Consider the following 18,016-nt stretch of genomic DNA (forward strand, 5'->3'; position numbering starts at 1 on the left):
GGTTCTTTCTGCGTCTCACATCATTCCCAGAAATCAAGATTCTGCCTCTGGAGTGTAGAGAATGATGGGTCAGGAAGACTAATCCCAGCTGACTCTGCTATCACTTTACTGGTAAAGCATTAAAAACACGTTGGAAGCAGATTCTGCTCTTGCGTTCACCTGTACCATCCCAATGAAATCAGGGGCAGAATTTAACTGACGGCCGAATTTGTCCCTTTTCTAGTGAATTACAATGAGCAGATCTGACTTAAAGGTACACAGGGATCAGACATGTTTAGCAGGTGCCATTTTTGCGTTTTTCTGACTTCGCTTTAAATTTCAGTCTCTGCCTGTTAAAAAACAGCATAATACCAATGTTGTATGCAGTGTCATTGTAGCCACGTCAATCCCAGGATATTAAAAAGACAAAGTAGGTGAGGTAATCTCTTTTACTGGACCAACTTCTACTGGTGAGAATGTAGCCTGATCTATAGATTCTTGTATTAATTATATTGATTACTTAAGAATGTCCAGTTATCACTTTGAGGGTTGACAGGTTCTTGTCCCAAGATCAGGCCCAGTGTTATTAAAATTACTGTAGCAGTGGGAACCCCAATGTGCACAGTTCCAACACTCACACTATAGGAAAAACTTCTGTATTTACAATAATTTATTAATGCATTTAGCACAGTCACAAACACCCCAGTTCAGTAAGGTAGATAGAGATACTACAGAATGTCCATCTGCACATCCACGTACTCTTACCATCCCTTGTAGAACAACCTGAAATGTTAGCCATTATGTTCCTCATCACCATCACCTTCCTCCTCATCACCAGTGGGCACCATTCTGGCACCTCCCAAAGGCTACATCTCTCTCCTACTGTCTGCAGGCTGGGACAGAACTTGTATAATACAGTACGCTGATGCCACTATGTCGAACGCCTATTCAGTAGGGGTTCCCCCCCTCTTCCTTATTTGTATTCCCTCACCCTATTAACGTTGAGGTGCCCTCCTCAGGTTAGTATATCAATGATCTCAACTTATTATCATATATGTTAATTCCTTGCCATGGCATTCTTGTGGGCAGTCATCTGCAGATGTTAACTCATGTTCCTGTGGTTGACTGGCGTCGTTATGAACAAAATTTCCCCATACACACTCTAGTCTCAGTTCCCCAAAATGTGAGGGTTCCCATTGGGCCATTTATCTGTGCCAAAGTTCACAGGCCTCAAGCTTTATGCAAAGTGCTGAAGCTAATGGCGTACAGGGTACAGGCCTGTAGGTTCCTTGCATTACTGCTGAATATAATAAAGACAAGCTAGCCCTAGGGGCTACGAGACAGACAAACTTTCAAGCTTCAGAGAGCTCTGTGTGGCTCAAAAGCATGTCTCTCCCACCAACAGAAGTTGGTCCAATAAAAGAGATTCTCACCCATCTTGTCTTGCTAGTATAATACCAAGTCACACACATGGATTATTTAATAAGCCGTGACATCAGGCTAGTTTTTTGGGTTTAAAAAAATGATCTGGTGAAAGCATCTTCAGGTGACTGAAATGTAGGAAATGGGACATGAAGAGCTGTTCTGATTTTACCTGACGTATTTCCCAGTTCACATTCCACTGCTTCATACTGGAGAATCTCCATGTTGTGATAGGATCCCCAGTGGCTGCATCAATCCTAATCAGCCTGTTATAGGAAATTCCCAGCAGATCATCTTTCTTGCTTCCTTTAAACCTGGGGGAGGAAAAAAGCAGATTCATTCTGAAACACGTTTCCCTAGTGAGATATTTCACCTGTCCCTTATGCAAGTGTGGCAAAAAGGGGAAGGAGGCTTCTGCTGCCTGGCCACAGGTCAGCCACAACGCAAGCACCCAGAGGCAGCCTGAGCAATGCAGGAGGTTGGAGCAGTAACGGGCTTGAATCAAACCCGCTGATCACAACGTCCTGGAGCTTGGGAAAGTTTGGCTCCTTCTCTGTTGCAATGCGTAGCACAAGGCAAGAATATGGTCTGGTAAAATATGGCAGTGGCTATGAAAATCCAGCAGAAGAGTGTATCATGGGAATGTAGTTATTCAGCCACCAGCATTTTAGGGAAATAAAGGAGGATTGTATGAAAAACTCAGGAAAAAAAGCTTATTTTAAGGGACATGTAAGAGTTCTGGCTTGTAAACACAGGCATGGCTGGGCACATCTTTATTATTATTGTTACGATTTATCTTATGGTAGCACATTGGCACCCCAGTCATGGACCAGGACCCCATTGTGCTAAGTGTTACACAAACACACAACAAAAAGGTGATCCTTGCTCCAAAGAAGCTGATACAGGGACACAGCCCCTTTAAGCCTGGGGGCTGCTGGGAGTTGTAGTTTCCACACAAATCACATAATGGGGGGGGGGTCCATTGACAAAATGTCATGTGACACCTGCAGGAAATTATATAAAGGAATGCTCCTGCCTCACTCTGGAGATGAGCATTTGAGGTAAGACCAAGGAAAGTCCTTCCATGGGAACTTGGCAAGGGGCCTAGGAGATAGCTAGGAAAAGCATTTCCTCCCCCCCCCCCGAAAGCGCCTCTTTGGCTGATGGAAGGGTTTTGTGTTACTTTGATTCTATTTTGGAATCTTGTCTAAGATCAGAAAGCTGGCCCTGCGGGAGAGGACTTGAACCCGGGGGGGGAGAGAGAAAGAGAGAGAGAGAGAGAGAGAGAGAGAGATCAGATAACTGCCTATCAGTTTACAGGACATCATTGCACCAATACGTTCTATATGCTACAAAATCATGCATTTGTATCACAGTTTAGGACCTTTTGCAGAATTATTGATGAAACATGGGACAAAGTGCATCCTAAATCGTCTTTATACAGGACAGAAGGTAGCAAATAAGGGATGTGCCTTATAGGGTTTTTTTTTTTTTTGCTCTGTAAATTTTGCTGAACTTTTTGGGGAGAGCAATTGTGACTCAATGGTCTAAATTCTGCCCTCAAGTGCACCCATATATCCCTACTGAAACCTTAAGAAGGTCCAGAGCAGTGAGGGATGGATGCTGCAAGGCAATAACTAAGAGCAGAATTGGACCCTATTTGTTCGGACCCAGCTTCCAGCTGACAACCGAGGGCAGGTCTACACTATGGGGCTAAGTCGACCTAAGTTACGCAACTCCAGCTATGTGAATAACGTAGCTAAAGTCGACATAGCTTAGGTCGACTTATTGCTGTGTCTACACCACATTGAGTCGACGGGAGAAACTCTCCTGTCGACTTACCTTAGTCTTCTCATTCCGGTGGAGTACTGGAGTCGAGGGGAGAGTGATCGGTGGTCAATTTAGCAGGTCTTCACTAGACCCACTAAAATCAACCCCCGGTGGATCGATCGCTGCTTCTTGATCCCCCAGTAAGTGGAGACAAGCCCTGAGAGATGGAGGAGCTGACAGTTTGCTCTTTGAATGCATATAGTACATAATGAATTGCCAAAACAGGTGTGATGCTTAAAAGAAATGCAGTGTTGCATCTAGTGCTACTGGGAAAGAGCAGGCACGATGAAATGCAATGCATAGTTGAGAACACGGAGAAAGAAATGGTGCTTTTTCATCTTTGAGTTTGTGTGAGTGATAAGTCTAGTTTATTCCTCCGGGCACCTTACTTCAGTCAAAATTCATCATGTTTTATACAATGCCAAACACAATGGGGCGTAACGGAGCTCCTAAGTGCTATCACCTAATAGAAATATTATTACTATTTATTACTTGTATTACCATAGAGCCTAGGAGCCCTGGTCCTAGGCCAGAACCCCATAGTGTTCGGTGCTGTACAAACCAAGAATAAAGCTGGTCCTAAAACAGCATGCAGGTTTCCAGAATTTAAAGTGTTCTTAAAAAAAAAAAAAAAAAAAAAAAAGTGTAAGATCATGTTCTTAGAACTGTGATTCAAAGGAGACTCTGAAAATCACTGACCAGGAAAACAGCAGGGCAGTCAGACATTATTACCTTACAATGTAGTATGTTAAGCCGAACTCGGGGAGGGACTGCCACGCCTGGATAAAGCGTAACTTGGCTTCCACTAGCGGCATCTGTGCCACGTTTTGATGGGCTTCCAGAATGCGGGCGGCCAACTGAGAGAGACAGGGAGAGAGGAGGATTTCAGCGTGTTGATAACTGCTGTGCAAAAATGTCCTTAGTATTTTATTTAAAGAAAACACTATCAGCTCCAGGGCCACATTCAGACACAAATGGTTCAGGATGAAGTAGTCACTGTCCTAAGTAAACAAGGTGCTGTATTTACAGGTCAAGATTTGTCCCTGAGTGGTCTTGGTCTGCTCAGCGCAGGTCAGGAGAGTCTGGGGCATAAAGATACCTGCCTGATCCTCATTCTCTGCTGTGCTGGGATCCAACATAAAGCAGAGCAACCTCAGGGCTGCTGTATTTTATGTTTGCTGCCCCCCTCTCCTAAGAAGCATTCTATAGCTGGAGACTTCTGGGATGTTAGGAGGCCCTGGCCACTCACTCCCCTGCTTTCTGGCCACATCCCCTGCACTGCAGGCCAGGTGTCGGGTGGTGTAGGAGCTCCTACAGTGGCTCTTTGCCACCCAAGGATTCCTCTAGGCATGCAGGAACCTTGTGAAGACCTAATAGATTTATGACTGCTCTACCTTGCCTGATTGGTGCACAGCAGCTGGTGTACACCGAGGGAATCTGGCCCTCTGTCAATTGTTTGCCAACAAAGCAACAGCACAGGAAGAGCTTTTAGTTTCCAAGCTGCACATTCAGTACAATATGGCCCTCCGATCCCAGCTAGCCTGGAGCGACGGCTCATTCCATCACCCTGCGCTGCCTCGGGCTGGCGATTCTTTGGCTGGCTCGTTTCTGGTTCTCATCCTACATCCTTGTTTTGGCCCGGTGCACTTCCCTGTTTCTGTTCTGTGCTGGGTCCACCTGCGGCTGCTACCCCGACTTGCGGCCTGGTGACCGCAGGAGCTCCTGGTGTGGAAACTGAATTGCCGTGCGCAGTGTCACTCCTGAGCAATCCTGCTGGAATGCTAAATATGCTGCCAAGGAGCCCTGCAGAGCGCTGGGGAAATGGACTCTGATCACCAGCAGATCAGGTTTAAAGCCAATGAGAGAAGCAGGCTCCTTTGTGACACCAGGCTGTTGTTACACTTGGTATTCGTTCATGCCCTTTGCAAGCTCTGGGGCTTCATTCGCACAATCTAGTGACAAGTACATCGGTGCACACAAAGGTGCCCTTTGCTAGGGAGCAGCTTTACCACGCTGATTCCTGATCTAATGCCAGGGCTGGGCTCTGGAAGCCCATGAGGCCTGCAGCAGGGGGCCCCTCTGAGGCAGGGGCCCTATAAAGGAGAAAACCCTATGGTGAGGGCTGAGTTGCAGGTAGTTCTGCTATCTGGCTTTGGAGAGGAGCCTGGCCAAGTCAGCCCATTCCTCCCAGAACGTATGATTTGTTACACACAACAATTCGTTATTCGACAATTGTAACTTGATCAATTCAAACCCACTCAGTGACAAACTGGCACAACTCGGGGGGGGGGGGGAGGAGGCGGGAAGAGGAGGTAGAGCTGCCTGGCAAACTTTTTTTTAGTACTCTCAAAATTTTTGAGACTTCAGAATTTTTCCTATTTTGCAACAGGATGAAACTGAGCCCTTTTAAAATGAAAAATATGAGAGAGAGAGAGAGAGATATCTATCAACCCTTCATCCTAGAATAGCCAAGAGGTTCAAGTCCTTGGGCTGACTCAGGCAAAGCACAGCCTTAAACCTGGGTCTCCCACATCCCACACGAGTGCCCTAACCACTGGGACTACTGGCTATTCTTGGAGGTGGTGTTTGCAAGTACATACATACATAACCTGACCTAAGAAACCTTCTCGCCAAAATAGACCCATTGCCTGTTTGAGAGAATTGGCTTTTTCCAACAAAAAACGGTTTAGACAAAAATTTCCCGACCAGCTCTGCTAGGGGGTGGGCCCCACAGGAGGGGGTTCTCCTCCTCTCCCAGGCTAGGGGGCTGCTGGAGGATCCTATCTACCTCAGGTACAGACAGCCCTGTCCCTTGTGCATCCTTCTGGGTGCCAGCCGCTGGCTTTGGAGACAGAGGGGTGGCTGCAGGGGGCTTCCTGCGAGAAAGCTAGTGTTGAGAGCCTGTCTCTGTCCTTGTTTTAAAGAGACAGGCCTCTCATTAAACACTGAGGAGAATTATTGTTGTAAGATATTCCTGGCTGTGGCAAGGAGCCCCTTGAGTAGTCTCCCAGCACCGTTCTGAGCCAGTCTGACCCTAGGCTCCACCCCACAATGCATCTGTCATCTCTCCTTTCCCAGGGGCCAGCCTAACCTCAGTGACGCCAGCCGTACCTGTTTGGACTTGTATTTTTTGGCATATCGTGGTGAGACAAAGCGTTCTGGTTTCATGTCCACGCTCTCTGGATCGGAGACCGCCTGCGGAGACGTGGTCCGGTTCTTCATCTTCAGGAATGAAAGGATTTTGTGCACCTCAGGCCGGTAAGAGCTGTCTGCCATTGTTTTGCCTTTGGCAGCTAAGACACAAGCAGCCATCCAGCAGGCATATTGATTCTCCTGCAATAAAACCCCCAATTGTTTGCAATTACTGGCCAAATTCTTGCCATTTGTTGCTCACAAGCAGTTCATTATGATCATTCAACACCCAAAATTCAAGCTGTGCCAGTTAGTTAAGTTTGGACACATAGATCACATGTATCAATGCTGCTCTCTGATTGGGCTAGTGTCCCGGGAAGCTGATTCTGAGTTACACGATTACCATAGTGAGTTCCAAAGCTGCTTCCATGGAATATTCTTGGATATTTATTTGAAATCAGCTGTTAACATTCCTGCTTGGTAGAACATTCACACAGGGCCTAACTTTGAGAAGTGCCTACCATCTGTTGTTCCCATTGACTTCAGTAGCAACTGTGGGTGCTCAGCATCTCTGACTCACGGACAAACAGAACAGAAGCAAATTCAATATTTTATCCAAGTGAATATTTGTGGGAAACCATTTGATACATTCTCCTGGCTCCAGCAGTGGCTACTGAGCCTACCGAATAAAATAAAATGCTTTGGAATAGAGAAGGGAGGATATTTTCCAGGGAATTTTTTGTTTTTAAACCAGAATGAAAATTTTCACAGAGAATCTTCGTTTGGGTTGACATGTTTTAATAACAACATTTCAATACAATAAAATTAAAAAAAATGTGTGTGTGTAAATCACACTTACTTTTCGACTATCCTTCCCTCTGCTCATTTTTCCAGTGGGAAAAAAAGCAAGGAAATATATATGTCACTGAAAATTTAAGAACAAAACTTTTTAATTTATTTTGAAATTTTTCACCACGCGCTTACTTGTTTCAAATGGCTCTACATGTGAATATCTGAATGAACTCTGTTTTCTCGTTACTTTATCCCCTTTACCAGCCCACACCCCATTTGCCTGTTTTGTGGCATCATGTCTGACATCTACATTGTGAGATCTCTGGGGCATCTTTATTTATCTGTACAGGGTCTATCACAGGTGCTGTTCTGTGGACTTGCCTTCCCAGGAAGTGCCATAATAAATATCCAGAATAAGGAATGTGCTTTGTGTCTCATTACTCACAGTATCGCATCTCAAATACACTTCATTCATGCCATCAGCAACAGGAATTAGTAATTTAATTCCAAATTTTCTCCCGGCGACATTTACATCTGGGACAACTTCACATCCTAAAATGACAGAGGGACAAAAAGAAATGAAGGATACATGTATTTAGTTATTGAACCTCTGACGTTAACTATTATAGCTGTGGAAAAACTGTGTTTAATGGATGTTTTTGAGATCCGTGGGCAAGATTTTCAAACATTAGCCCAAAGCGTGGCACCTCAATGACTGGTCTAATTTGCAAAAGTGCTCAGCACCTGTAATGCTAAGAGCACGATGTTTAACTTGAATCACAGGAATATGACCAGTGAGGTAAAGAAGATGTCTGAAATTCTCGACATGGATCTTAGCAATAATTTAATATAGCATTATAATGGAGACATGTTTAGTGGAATAGGGTAAAATTTCCAAAAGCACCTAAGTGATTTAGGAGGCTAAGGCCCATTTTCAAAAGTGACTAGTCAAAAGTGACTAGTTTTGAAAATGGGTCTTGGGCACTTTTTGGAATTTTACCCCAAATCCTTTATTATCAGTTTACTTTTTTGCAAGGACAGGGGTGAGAATTTGCCTTAAACATACAGTATAAATATTTGGAAACAGAAGTGTCACAAACAGAGGGTCTGATCTTCATGGCTGTAAGTTCTCTCAACTTCCACTGAGCTCAGTGGCCCTCAGCACTTTGCAAGTCAGGCCAGATAGGCTAGGAACACTTCCTTTGGGGCTAATACAGTTTGGCTGGGCCTCTTTCTACAGGTAAAGCCTGTATGATTAGGCCCCAAATAAGCCAATATCTGTAAACAGCCATACGATTAAGTGCTACCATATTGATCTTTTAGTATACAATTTATAGTGAGTTCTCGATTAATTTTTCCATACTATGAATGAAATGGAGTAAATATGGAAAAAGAAAAACAAATTCCTACCTTTTAGGTTTAGCTTCTCAATGGGTTCTCCATGCCCAGCTTCCTTGTTTTTAAAATAAGATACTGAAGTGTCTTTAAAGACAAACCAATACTGCTTGAAGGCTTTTAGGGTTAGCTTCTTGGGCCTACAAATAAAGAGGACGTGAATCAGTTTTATGGCTTACGTTACAACCTACAAATGGCTAGGCCATAGACTGCTCTCAGATACACCAGTATAGATCCAGAGTTGCTCCACCGAGGTCATTCATTTACTGACTTGAGAGGAGTTACTCATGACTTGCACCTGTGTAAGTGAGAGAAAGCTCAATCCCCATTGTCCAGAACAAATTCCAAGTTACCCTGAAGTCCAGGGATGTTTATACCCAGAATATTGATTAAGGGCCACCTTTAAGTTTTACATTAATAATCAGTATCAATCTCTTCTAGAAAGGCTAAATGAGGTTTTGTCTGATAAATACACTACTGCTAATACAACATATACATTAATTCTGAAGCTCCACTGTGGTTTCCAAGGCCTTGTCTTTATTACAAAAATTGCATCAGTTTGACTAAATTAATCTATACTTAGTCCCTGCCCCAGAGATCGTACAATCTGTCTTGTTTAGTGTTTGTACAGCACCTAGCATGATGGGGTCCTGGTCCTTAACTAGGGCTCCTAGGCACTAATAATAATAAATAATTTTAAATTCATCTAGTAAAACTGGTGTAAACCCCTCATCGACACACTTAAACCAGTTTGACTCTGGCTTTAATCAGTTTCATTTATTTCAGTACTTTACCAATGCAAGCTAAACCTCTTAAACCAGTTTAAATGCACCTGCCTTAGGGAGGAGTTGCAACTGTTTAATTAATTGAGTAACATTTTCTCCAGGACTATCCACAACTCAGTGTGATTCTCATCTTGTTTATACTGGTCTAAATCAGGAGTAACTCCACTGATAAGACACTAGCAAGAGGAGGATCAAACTTAATATGTTTGAAGAGACATAATTACTATTTTAAGTTAAAAACAATCTACTTAAAATACTGTTGACTTCAGTAGTGAACCCTTCATGTCCAAATACTAAAAAGTCAGTATTGATCTTTAAGAATTACAGAACAGTACTGTCCATTTAGTACTGGAGCCAATTGGGAAATGAGAATATTTCCATCTAGAAAATTTTGATTTTTTTGTCAAAAATCCAAAACACTTTTTGGCAATGGACAATATTTGGTTTTCATTTTTCTGATGGGGGAAAAAATCCAAACCACAAAAACAAAACCAACAAACATTTCAGAGAAAAGCAGACACCAGCTGTGAAAACTTTTGTTTAGCCAAAAACCCAATTTTCCAAAAAAGAACAAGTTTGGACAGAAAAATTTTCAACTAGCCCTACTTATTACTCAAAAAAAAAAAAAAGATAGTCCAGCAGTTCTTGGGCCAGATGTGAGCAAACTACCCAATATTATCACCCATACGAATGCAAATATTGCAATGACACACACTGTGATTCAACATGATGCATGTGAATGCATCTGTCAGTGCAAACATGTTCAGGTTTGCAAAACAGTGTATTTGTCAGTGCAACAAAGCAAGTATTAGTAACAAAACACTACTAGCCTTTTAAAGGAATGTTTTACATCTAATCTGATTTTCATACATATCCTTTGAAATGCCTTTGGTTTACTGTGTGATTTATAACATTCTTAATGGTTAAAATAACCACTGAATGCTGCCTGAAGATAACCGCTTTGTTGGGGGGCAGAGGGGGGAGGGAGAAACAAACAATCTATTACTAAAACTACGGAACTGATAGCACTTAAAAGGGTTGAGTTCGCTTTCATCTTAACACACCTTGAAAGCGTCATGACTGTTGAACTGATTTCTTTACTGGAAATGACCAGGCAACTTTCATATGCAAATATGACAGCATATATTGCTAAATGGCTCAAATAAACCTGCAAATGAGGTCAGTGCAATATGATTTGTCCAGAGAATGAAACTGATAAATAATCCCACAATAGAAGGCTTTGTTTCTCTAAAATCTGGGTCCGTTTTGAAACAACAAACGTTACAAACGTTGCTGTGATGTGATTCAGTACAACATCCTACTCATGATCATTTGTAATGTGATGATGGAATTGTACTTTTTGGACCGTCTCTTGTGCAGGCTACATGTTATTAGGCTTGGCAGAATTCAATTAATTTTTTTTTTAAATATTTTTATTTTCAAGCTTTCTTCCTAATTTTAATCAACTTAAATTTTCACAGTTGTGGGGACCTATAGGGGTTCAGACATTAATTATTTAATGACAATAGATGTTGAGATTTAAAAAGTTTAAGTTTTCTAATCATTAACACAAGTTGTCCACATCACATGGCAAAATATACAAAGTAAATAACCTTAATTCAAACTCTAACAACTTTTCAAGTAGCATTTTTCCTACTTCGCCTATCTGCAAACTTTATTATCAATAGAAATAATTTTTCATCGGTTTGTGGGTGTATGGTGAAATCAACCTTTACCAATAAAAATCTAATCCTTTGAAAGCTAGATATTAGAGACCTGATTGACCACAGCATTACTCCAATTTCAAACTGGTGTAACTCCATTTGAAATCATTTAAATCTGGCCCCATGTTTGTGTTACTGTTTCTAACCAGCTGTAATCTTTCAGTATTTACTATTAAAAATATTAGAAAGAAATGCAAGATTTTGAGGAGGACTTTTCCCCTTAAGGTATACATTTTTGGAGGCAAGAAATAAAAAATTGGTTTCAAATTGGAAAAAAAAACAAACAAAAATTGTGAAAAGTTTGATTTAGGAAAAAAGGCATTTTTTTTTTGGTCAAATAAAGTTTTGATGGAGAATTTTCAGCAAACTCTTATGTAGAAAGGGCCATATCTTCAGTATGTGTAAATCCGTGTAGCTCCCTTGACTGCAGTGGAGGTACACTGATGAGGTGTACACCAGATGAGGATCTGGGGGAAAAAAATTAGGAAAAAGAAGCAAAAAAAAAAAAAAAAAAATTGTGCCAAAGTGCCAGTTATGTAATTTGTTATATACACTTACCAGATATCTTCATTGCTCTCCTCAAAATCATTGTTAGTTAAAGATCACTTGGACAGCATTAAAAGCAACAGAACTGAAGGAATCTTCACATGCATAGCTTTGTTGTTTAATCTTTTTGTATTTACTCACCTAAATAGCCTGAGATTATCTGCAAGTTTCGGTATGTCTGTAATGTCCTCCTAAGGATAATGAAGGATAAATTTTATTTCAACACACTTTCTAAAAGGTCTGTCACACACCCTTCAGGTCCTGCTTTCTTACCCAAGTTCTCAGGATATAAAGCTAAGGTATTTGATTCAGTGACTTCATTGGGAGCAAGCTTGGGACCCCAAATGACATACCAAGATGTTATCCATTTTTCCACCTTCCAGCGTTACTTCCAGATTGGAAAGTGCAGCTTCCACTTCATCTACTTCAGAGTCATGTGTGAAGTCTTGTGCCTCTGATGATAACGATAACTTGCTTAAGTGATACTGTAAATCAAATATAGAGAGTTGGATTGAAAGGTCTAGTTTATTTCAAACATACTGTAAGCAAAGACTGAAAAGAGTGCAATCAATTTTGTAGGGTGGGGTCCACCTGGTGTGGGCCTCCATAGTGAGGAATTAGGATGGAATTTCTATTGACTGTAAACAATAGGGTAGATACAATAGGATTTCTAATGCAATTATTGCCAAAAAGCTTGTATAGCGATTGCCAGTGGTGACATTCCACTCTTGGATAATTCTACATTCTGGCAGGGTGACCCCCTGGCCCAGCAAGCTTTTCTAAAAGATGTTCTGGTTCAAACAGGAATTATGCTGGGGAAGTTCTATAGCCAATTGCGATGGGGTATCCACCCCCCCACAAGGCCTGCAGGGCGTAAGCGAGGCCCAATTACCCACCTAGGCTACACCTGGAGGAGGACTAGGGAGCACCAGGGAGTGAGGAGGACTAATTAAAGAGGAAGCTCCACTGGACAGGAACAGGGGGAACCTATATAAAGCCACAGCTGAGAGCAGAAGAAGGTGGGGCCAGGGTGATGGAGGATTCCCTGACCCCAAGTGAAGTCACTCTAGAAACTGAAGAAGAATCTGTTAGAGAGGGAGGATGGATACACAGGGCTTGTCCACACTTACAGAGCTGCAGCATTTAGTGAAGACACTACCTACAGTAGGGGTATAGATTTTTCCCTATCAGTGGTGGTACGGATATAAGTTTGTAGTGCAGGTCAGGGCAAAGTAGGGGGGAAAAAAGAAAAGAAGCAGAAGCAGATATCAGCAAAAAAGCAAAGCTGAGGAAAGAAATAAATCAAAACCTTCTATTGGTAAGATCCCTAGCCAAAAATAAGATTAGATGATGTTAACCCTGTGAAAGTAGCTGCTTGGATTAAAACAAAAGCGTAGGGGATACTGTAAGAGTTAGGAAGCTGCGAGATGGTGATCTTCTAGTTGAATGTAAAAACAAAGAGCAAGCTGATAAACTGCTAAAAACTAAAATGCTATGGGGAAGTTAAAATAAGTTCCAACTACCAAAGTATTTGACTGAAATAAAGAGAGCAATAGATGGAGTGCTGTTAGAGCTGACCAATGAGGAGATAACCAAAAGCACAGGAGAAGATAAAGTCTTAGTACGGAAATGACTAATGAGTAAACGAGAAGAAAGCAAGCCATCCACAGCTGTACTGATTACATTCAAGGGAGCGACTCTACCTGGGAAAGTAACACTAGGGTTTCAGATATTGAGAACTAAGCCATATAACCCCCCTCTCTTCAGGTATTATAAGAGCCAATGGTATGGACCCGTAGTGGCTGTTTGTAAAGAGAAAACAAGATGTGGTAAATGTGGGGGAAAAGCATTCCTATGAAAACTGCAGAGAAGAGACAGAGGTCAACTGTAGTAACTGTGGTGGTAACCACAGACTGGCATATAGAGGGTGTATTGCGGCAAGCTAAACAGATACAAAAGACAAAAACTGTATGGAGACTTTCAAAGCATCAGGTGGAGAAGAAAGAGACAATCAGCACAGGAAAAGGGGACCTGCCGACATAGCCTTGTTCTATAAAGAATATGATAAACACCGCATAAGGAATAGGTGATGATCTACCAGTAATGAAAAAAGAAAGGTTTATTGCATTTGTGATAGAAGTGATGGACTATACATCACAAACTGGGGGGGGAGGGGGAGGTCAGAAAAAATGAAAACGATCACAAGGGCAATGAGAAATACTTGTATATTAGCAACTTGTCAATAGACCACATTCGTGCAATTTTGAATGACGTGCATGGTGAAATATGACTAGTATGGGGATCTCAATCTTTTGTTGGAATGCACACAGCCTGATAGCACATGGTCAAGAAAATATCCTGGAAATGAAAGCTACACCAGATGTCTTATGTACCCAGGGAACATGGCTGGTTGAAAAACTTGCCTTTAAAATTCCAGGGTATATTGCCGTTAGGCAAGACCAAAAACTAGGAAGAGGAGGTGGTGTTTTGTACTTTCATAAGGGAAAGATTAAACTGCACAGCAGTAGAGAATGAAGAAGCAAGCCTACAATACTGTTGAGATCCCAATGCAGAAGAGTAATATTTCTTTAAGGATTTATAATATTTATAAAACTCATAGCAAATTAGGAAGTTCAGAGCTACAAGAGATAGTGAAGAATGATAAAAAAACATATGTTATATGCAGTGACCTAAATAGTCATAATAAATTGTGGGGAAGACAGACAACTGGTAAACATGATGCATGCTTATAAAAGTTCATTGATGAAAACAATCTAGTAGTTTTAAACAATGGCACCTCAACTAGATTTAATGCAACAGATAGTAGCTTTTCCTAATTAGATCTGGGAATTATAACAGGTATTGCAAGTAATTGCAACTGAGAAGTATATATGGAAGAAGGAATGGCGAGTGATCATTTCCCTATACTTATTACTTTTCAAGGGCAAAGTAAGGTGGAAGATAATGGAAAGTTACCCACCTGGAATTTTAAGAAAGCTAACTGGAAGCTATTTACAAGTAATTTGTGAATAATCATTGGGTGAGTGATGACAGAGAATTTCAGTAATAATGTAACAAAGGGATTAATAGCAGCAGCTACTGTAACCATACCTAGGATATTTAAATACCCCAAAATTAAAAAATAAAAATAAAATCACTTCCATGGTGGAATGAGAAATGCAAAATGGCAGTTAAAGAAAGGAACAAATCCTATAAAAAAAAAAGGCAAAAAATACGACTAGTGAAGAGCTAATGAAGCATAAAAGAAGTAAGGCAATAGCACAAAGAATTATAAAAACCAAAATCAAAGAAAGAGTTGGAGTAAGTACTGTGGGTGGATAAACTAAGATCCCAAGACATCAGAAATACACAGGCAAATTAGAAGAACGAATGGAATTCAGACTAAGGCTACGTCTACACGACATCATTTACAGCTGTGCCACTGTAGCACTTCTGGTGAAGATGCTTTAAGCCGACATTAAGCCATTGGCTTAATAATTCCTGCCTCCGTGAAAGGCAGTAGCCACGTTGGCAGGGGCTCTCATATCCTGTCTGAGTAAAATTATGGAGAGAATGCTGAATGGAAGATTATAAAGCCATTGTTTTCCAAATAGGCATCCAAAGAAGGTGCAGAGCGTTTTGCAAAAGGAAGATGCATCACTGATCACATGGCACAATTAGAAACTGTAATACAAAATAGTATGAGGGACAAAGGTCTTTATTTTTGAGGAGAAGGACTATGCAGGTCAGAGTTGGGAAAGTTATGTCAAATATATATACACTATTAAAAATGGTACACCACAGGGAAGCATTACTAGCCTGACCTTATCTCATATTATGATCTCCCAAAACCAGTAAATGCTGGGGTAGGTGTCACTCTATTCACCCTGCTCTGTGGAGAGAAGCAGGAATACTGAGGTGGCAAAAAAGAGACTCAACAAAGCGTTGAGACACCTCTGGCTGAGGAAATGCATGGGGTTTCAAGCTCTCCATTGCTAAAACCAAAGGATTGTTTTTTTAGAAAACAGTATCTGTATGGAGAACATATATAGTTAAAAAGGTTCAAATTCTTAGGGATAATATTCTTAGGGGATACTAAAATTACTTTGGAAAAATCATATAAACAATGTTAAAGATAAATGTACAGGAAGGATTAACCTGGGTCCAAGGCTTGCTGAGTAACTGGGGGCGGATAAGAAAAACACTGCTGATGGTATACAGTGCCTTAATCACACCAGTTATGGACTATGGCTGCCAAGCTTTTGGGTCAGCACCAAAATCAGATCTTAAAAAATTAGATTTAATGCAAGCCCAGGCACTACAAATGGTGTGTGGTACATTTATAACAACACCTCTATGTGCACTACAGATAGCTGCAAGTGAAGTGCCAGTTACGCTGTGAACGAAATTACTGGACCTAACTTTCTGGGCCAAAGTTAATGGGAACTGCCATGATGAAAATGCTCAACAAATTTATGAGGGTTGTTGGGAATTTGATAGGCAAACTATAACCTAACATGTTAGAACGCTACATACCGTTCAAGATGAAGTGTGGATGCAGGACTCGAAAGACAAGGAAAAGCTGAATGAAATCAAAACTTTCAGTCATGGAAAAATTAATTATGGATGGAATGTCACATCTCCAAACATGGATTTATATTTATTTTATAAATTTAAGGGTGTAAAAAAAAAAAAAAAAAACGAAAGAAACCCTCAGGGGGTAAAGTGGGATTTTGACAGGTAGTAAATAAAACAACTCTTGTCTAAAAACTCCTTCCAAACAAAGCCATTATTAAAAGGCTCCCCCATAGGCAGTTAATACTGAAGAAGAAATGCTTTCTGAAATGGAAAATAAATAGCTCTGATTTTAGAAACTGTTAATAAATGGTTACATAAGGCATATGTGTTGCGTGTAAATAATGGACATTGTTTTAATCTGAGCATGAAACACTTTACAGAATCCAACAATCAATCTCTGGAAGAACTCTAAGGACAACTGCAAACAACTGCTCAAATCCAGGAATTAGCATGTGCTCTTTCCATTATGTTCCTGCCCTAGCTTGTGTCTACCCCTCTTGAGAAAACCGGTTTTTCAACTAGGATCAAGTACATGCCTGTAATGCAGCAAAGATCAACATTTCTTCCTCCGTGCAATCGATTTCTTCTAATAGGATGGCCCACCGGGCTTGTTCATATAGCTGGTTTATTCGCACCGCATCATACTGGAGGCAGAGAGATAAAATGCTGCATTAGTTCATGTAGGAACTCCTTGAGTGGAGGAGACAATGGATGAAATTCTAGCCCCATTGAAGTCAATGGCAAACTTCCCACTGACTTGACTGGGGCCAGGATTTCACCCCACGTGTTTTAATCAGACTAGAAAGCACATTGTTATTTATCTAAAATGCCTGAAAGAAAACAATTAATTCACCCCACCCCAAAAAAAAGGGGGCAAGATTTTCAGCTGGTATAAGCTGCAATTTACAATGGAACTTTCCTGATTTACACCAGCTAAGGATCTGGCCCCAATTAATTGATGTTTTTAAAAATAAAACAAAAGCAGAACTCAACTTACTGCAATCTTTGTGAAAGTCACTATCAGTGCAAATGCAAAGAACTAAGGTGCAAACTTACCAAAGCACTCAAGTAACTTGAGGAGCCTATGTCGCAGTTTCAAAAGCAACCTAGGCACTTGAGAGTCCAAGTCCCATTAGAAGGCAATGAGACTGAGGTTCCCAGTGGAATTTCGGCACCTACATACCTTTAAAAATCTGACCCAAAGTGACTTTTGAAAATGAGACTTAGGCTAAGTGCTTTTGCAAATGTTACCCCGATTATTCTTGTTGCCCACGTTGAGAGAAATGCAGGAAATAAACAAGCTCTTTTGAAAGCCTGACCACTTCTTCTGGTGGTCTTTGGACCAGGCCCTTATAGTTAAGAAAATCTTAGAGCCATATCTTAGCTGTGCCACCGTAAGGGCCCGGAGCCCGGTTGGGGCTACACTCCCTGCTCACAGAACACTGCATGCAACCTGGTTGAGTTCAGTGTCCTTGATGGGTTGCTGCCTAGGGGCTGGAATCTTTCGTGACTCCCGGGAGGGAGGCTGGGGGGCAGGTCTCAGCTCTGGAGATCTGGAAAGGGGGAACAGAGAGGAACAGCCTACTGGGATGCGGAACCCCTCTGCCATGCAGTCAGGAAGGGAGGAGGAAACAGGACCCCAGCCACAACCCCAACAGATATCAGGAATGTATTTGAAAGGAGAAAATCCTGGGGACATAGCTCTGGCCTCTCTCCCATTCTTCTGGCCTCTTTGGACCCAACCCAACTCCCAATGGGGCTAATGGGAGCCTTTCCACTGATTTAAATGGGGGAGGAGCAGTATCAGGCCTTTTGATACAGGAGGGGACCAGG

At 41.5% G+C, this 18,016-nt stretch overlaps 1 protein-coding gene across 4 annotated transcripts in view; it reads right to left on the bottom strand.

The window, feature by feature from the left end:
* FERMT1 (FERM domain containing kindlin 1) overlaps window positions 1-18,016 on the bottom strand; it is a 36,166-nt gene that overhangs the window by 2,739 nt on the left and 15,411 nt on the right. For all 4 annotated transcript variants that reach the window (XM_039532330.1, XM_039532329.1, XM_039532327.1 and 1 more), the window contains exons 7-14: window positions 16,720-16,827; window positions 11,959-12,090; window positions 11,747-11,796; window positions 8,566-8,690; window positions 7,601-7,707; window positions 6,343-6,564; window positions 3,964-4,088; window positions 1,574-1,715 (exon numbers count right to left, since the gene is read on the bottom strand). In XM_039532330.1, coding sequence (XP_039388264.1) covers window positions 1,574-1,715; window positions 3,964-4,088; window positions 6,343-6,564; window positions 7,601-7,707; window positions 8,566-8,690; window positions 11,747-11,796; window positions 11,959-12,090; window positions 16,720-16,827 — 1,011 coding nt within the window. The remainder of the gene's footprint in view (window positions 1-1,573; window positions 1,716-3,963; window positions 4,089-6,342; window positions 6,565-7,600; window positions 7,708-8,565; window positions 8,691-11,746; window positions 11,797-11,958; window positions 12,091-16,719; window positions 16,828-18,016) is intronic.

Source organism: Mauremys reevesii, linkage group 3 (assembly GCF_016161935.1).
Source record: "Mauremys reevesii isolate NIE-2019 linkage group 3, ASM1616193v1, whole genome shotgun sequence".
In the NCBI taxonomy this organism is placed as follows: domain Eukaryota; kingdom Metazoa; phylum Chordata; order Testudines; family Geoemydidae; genus Mauremys; species Mauremys reevesii.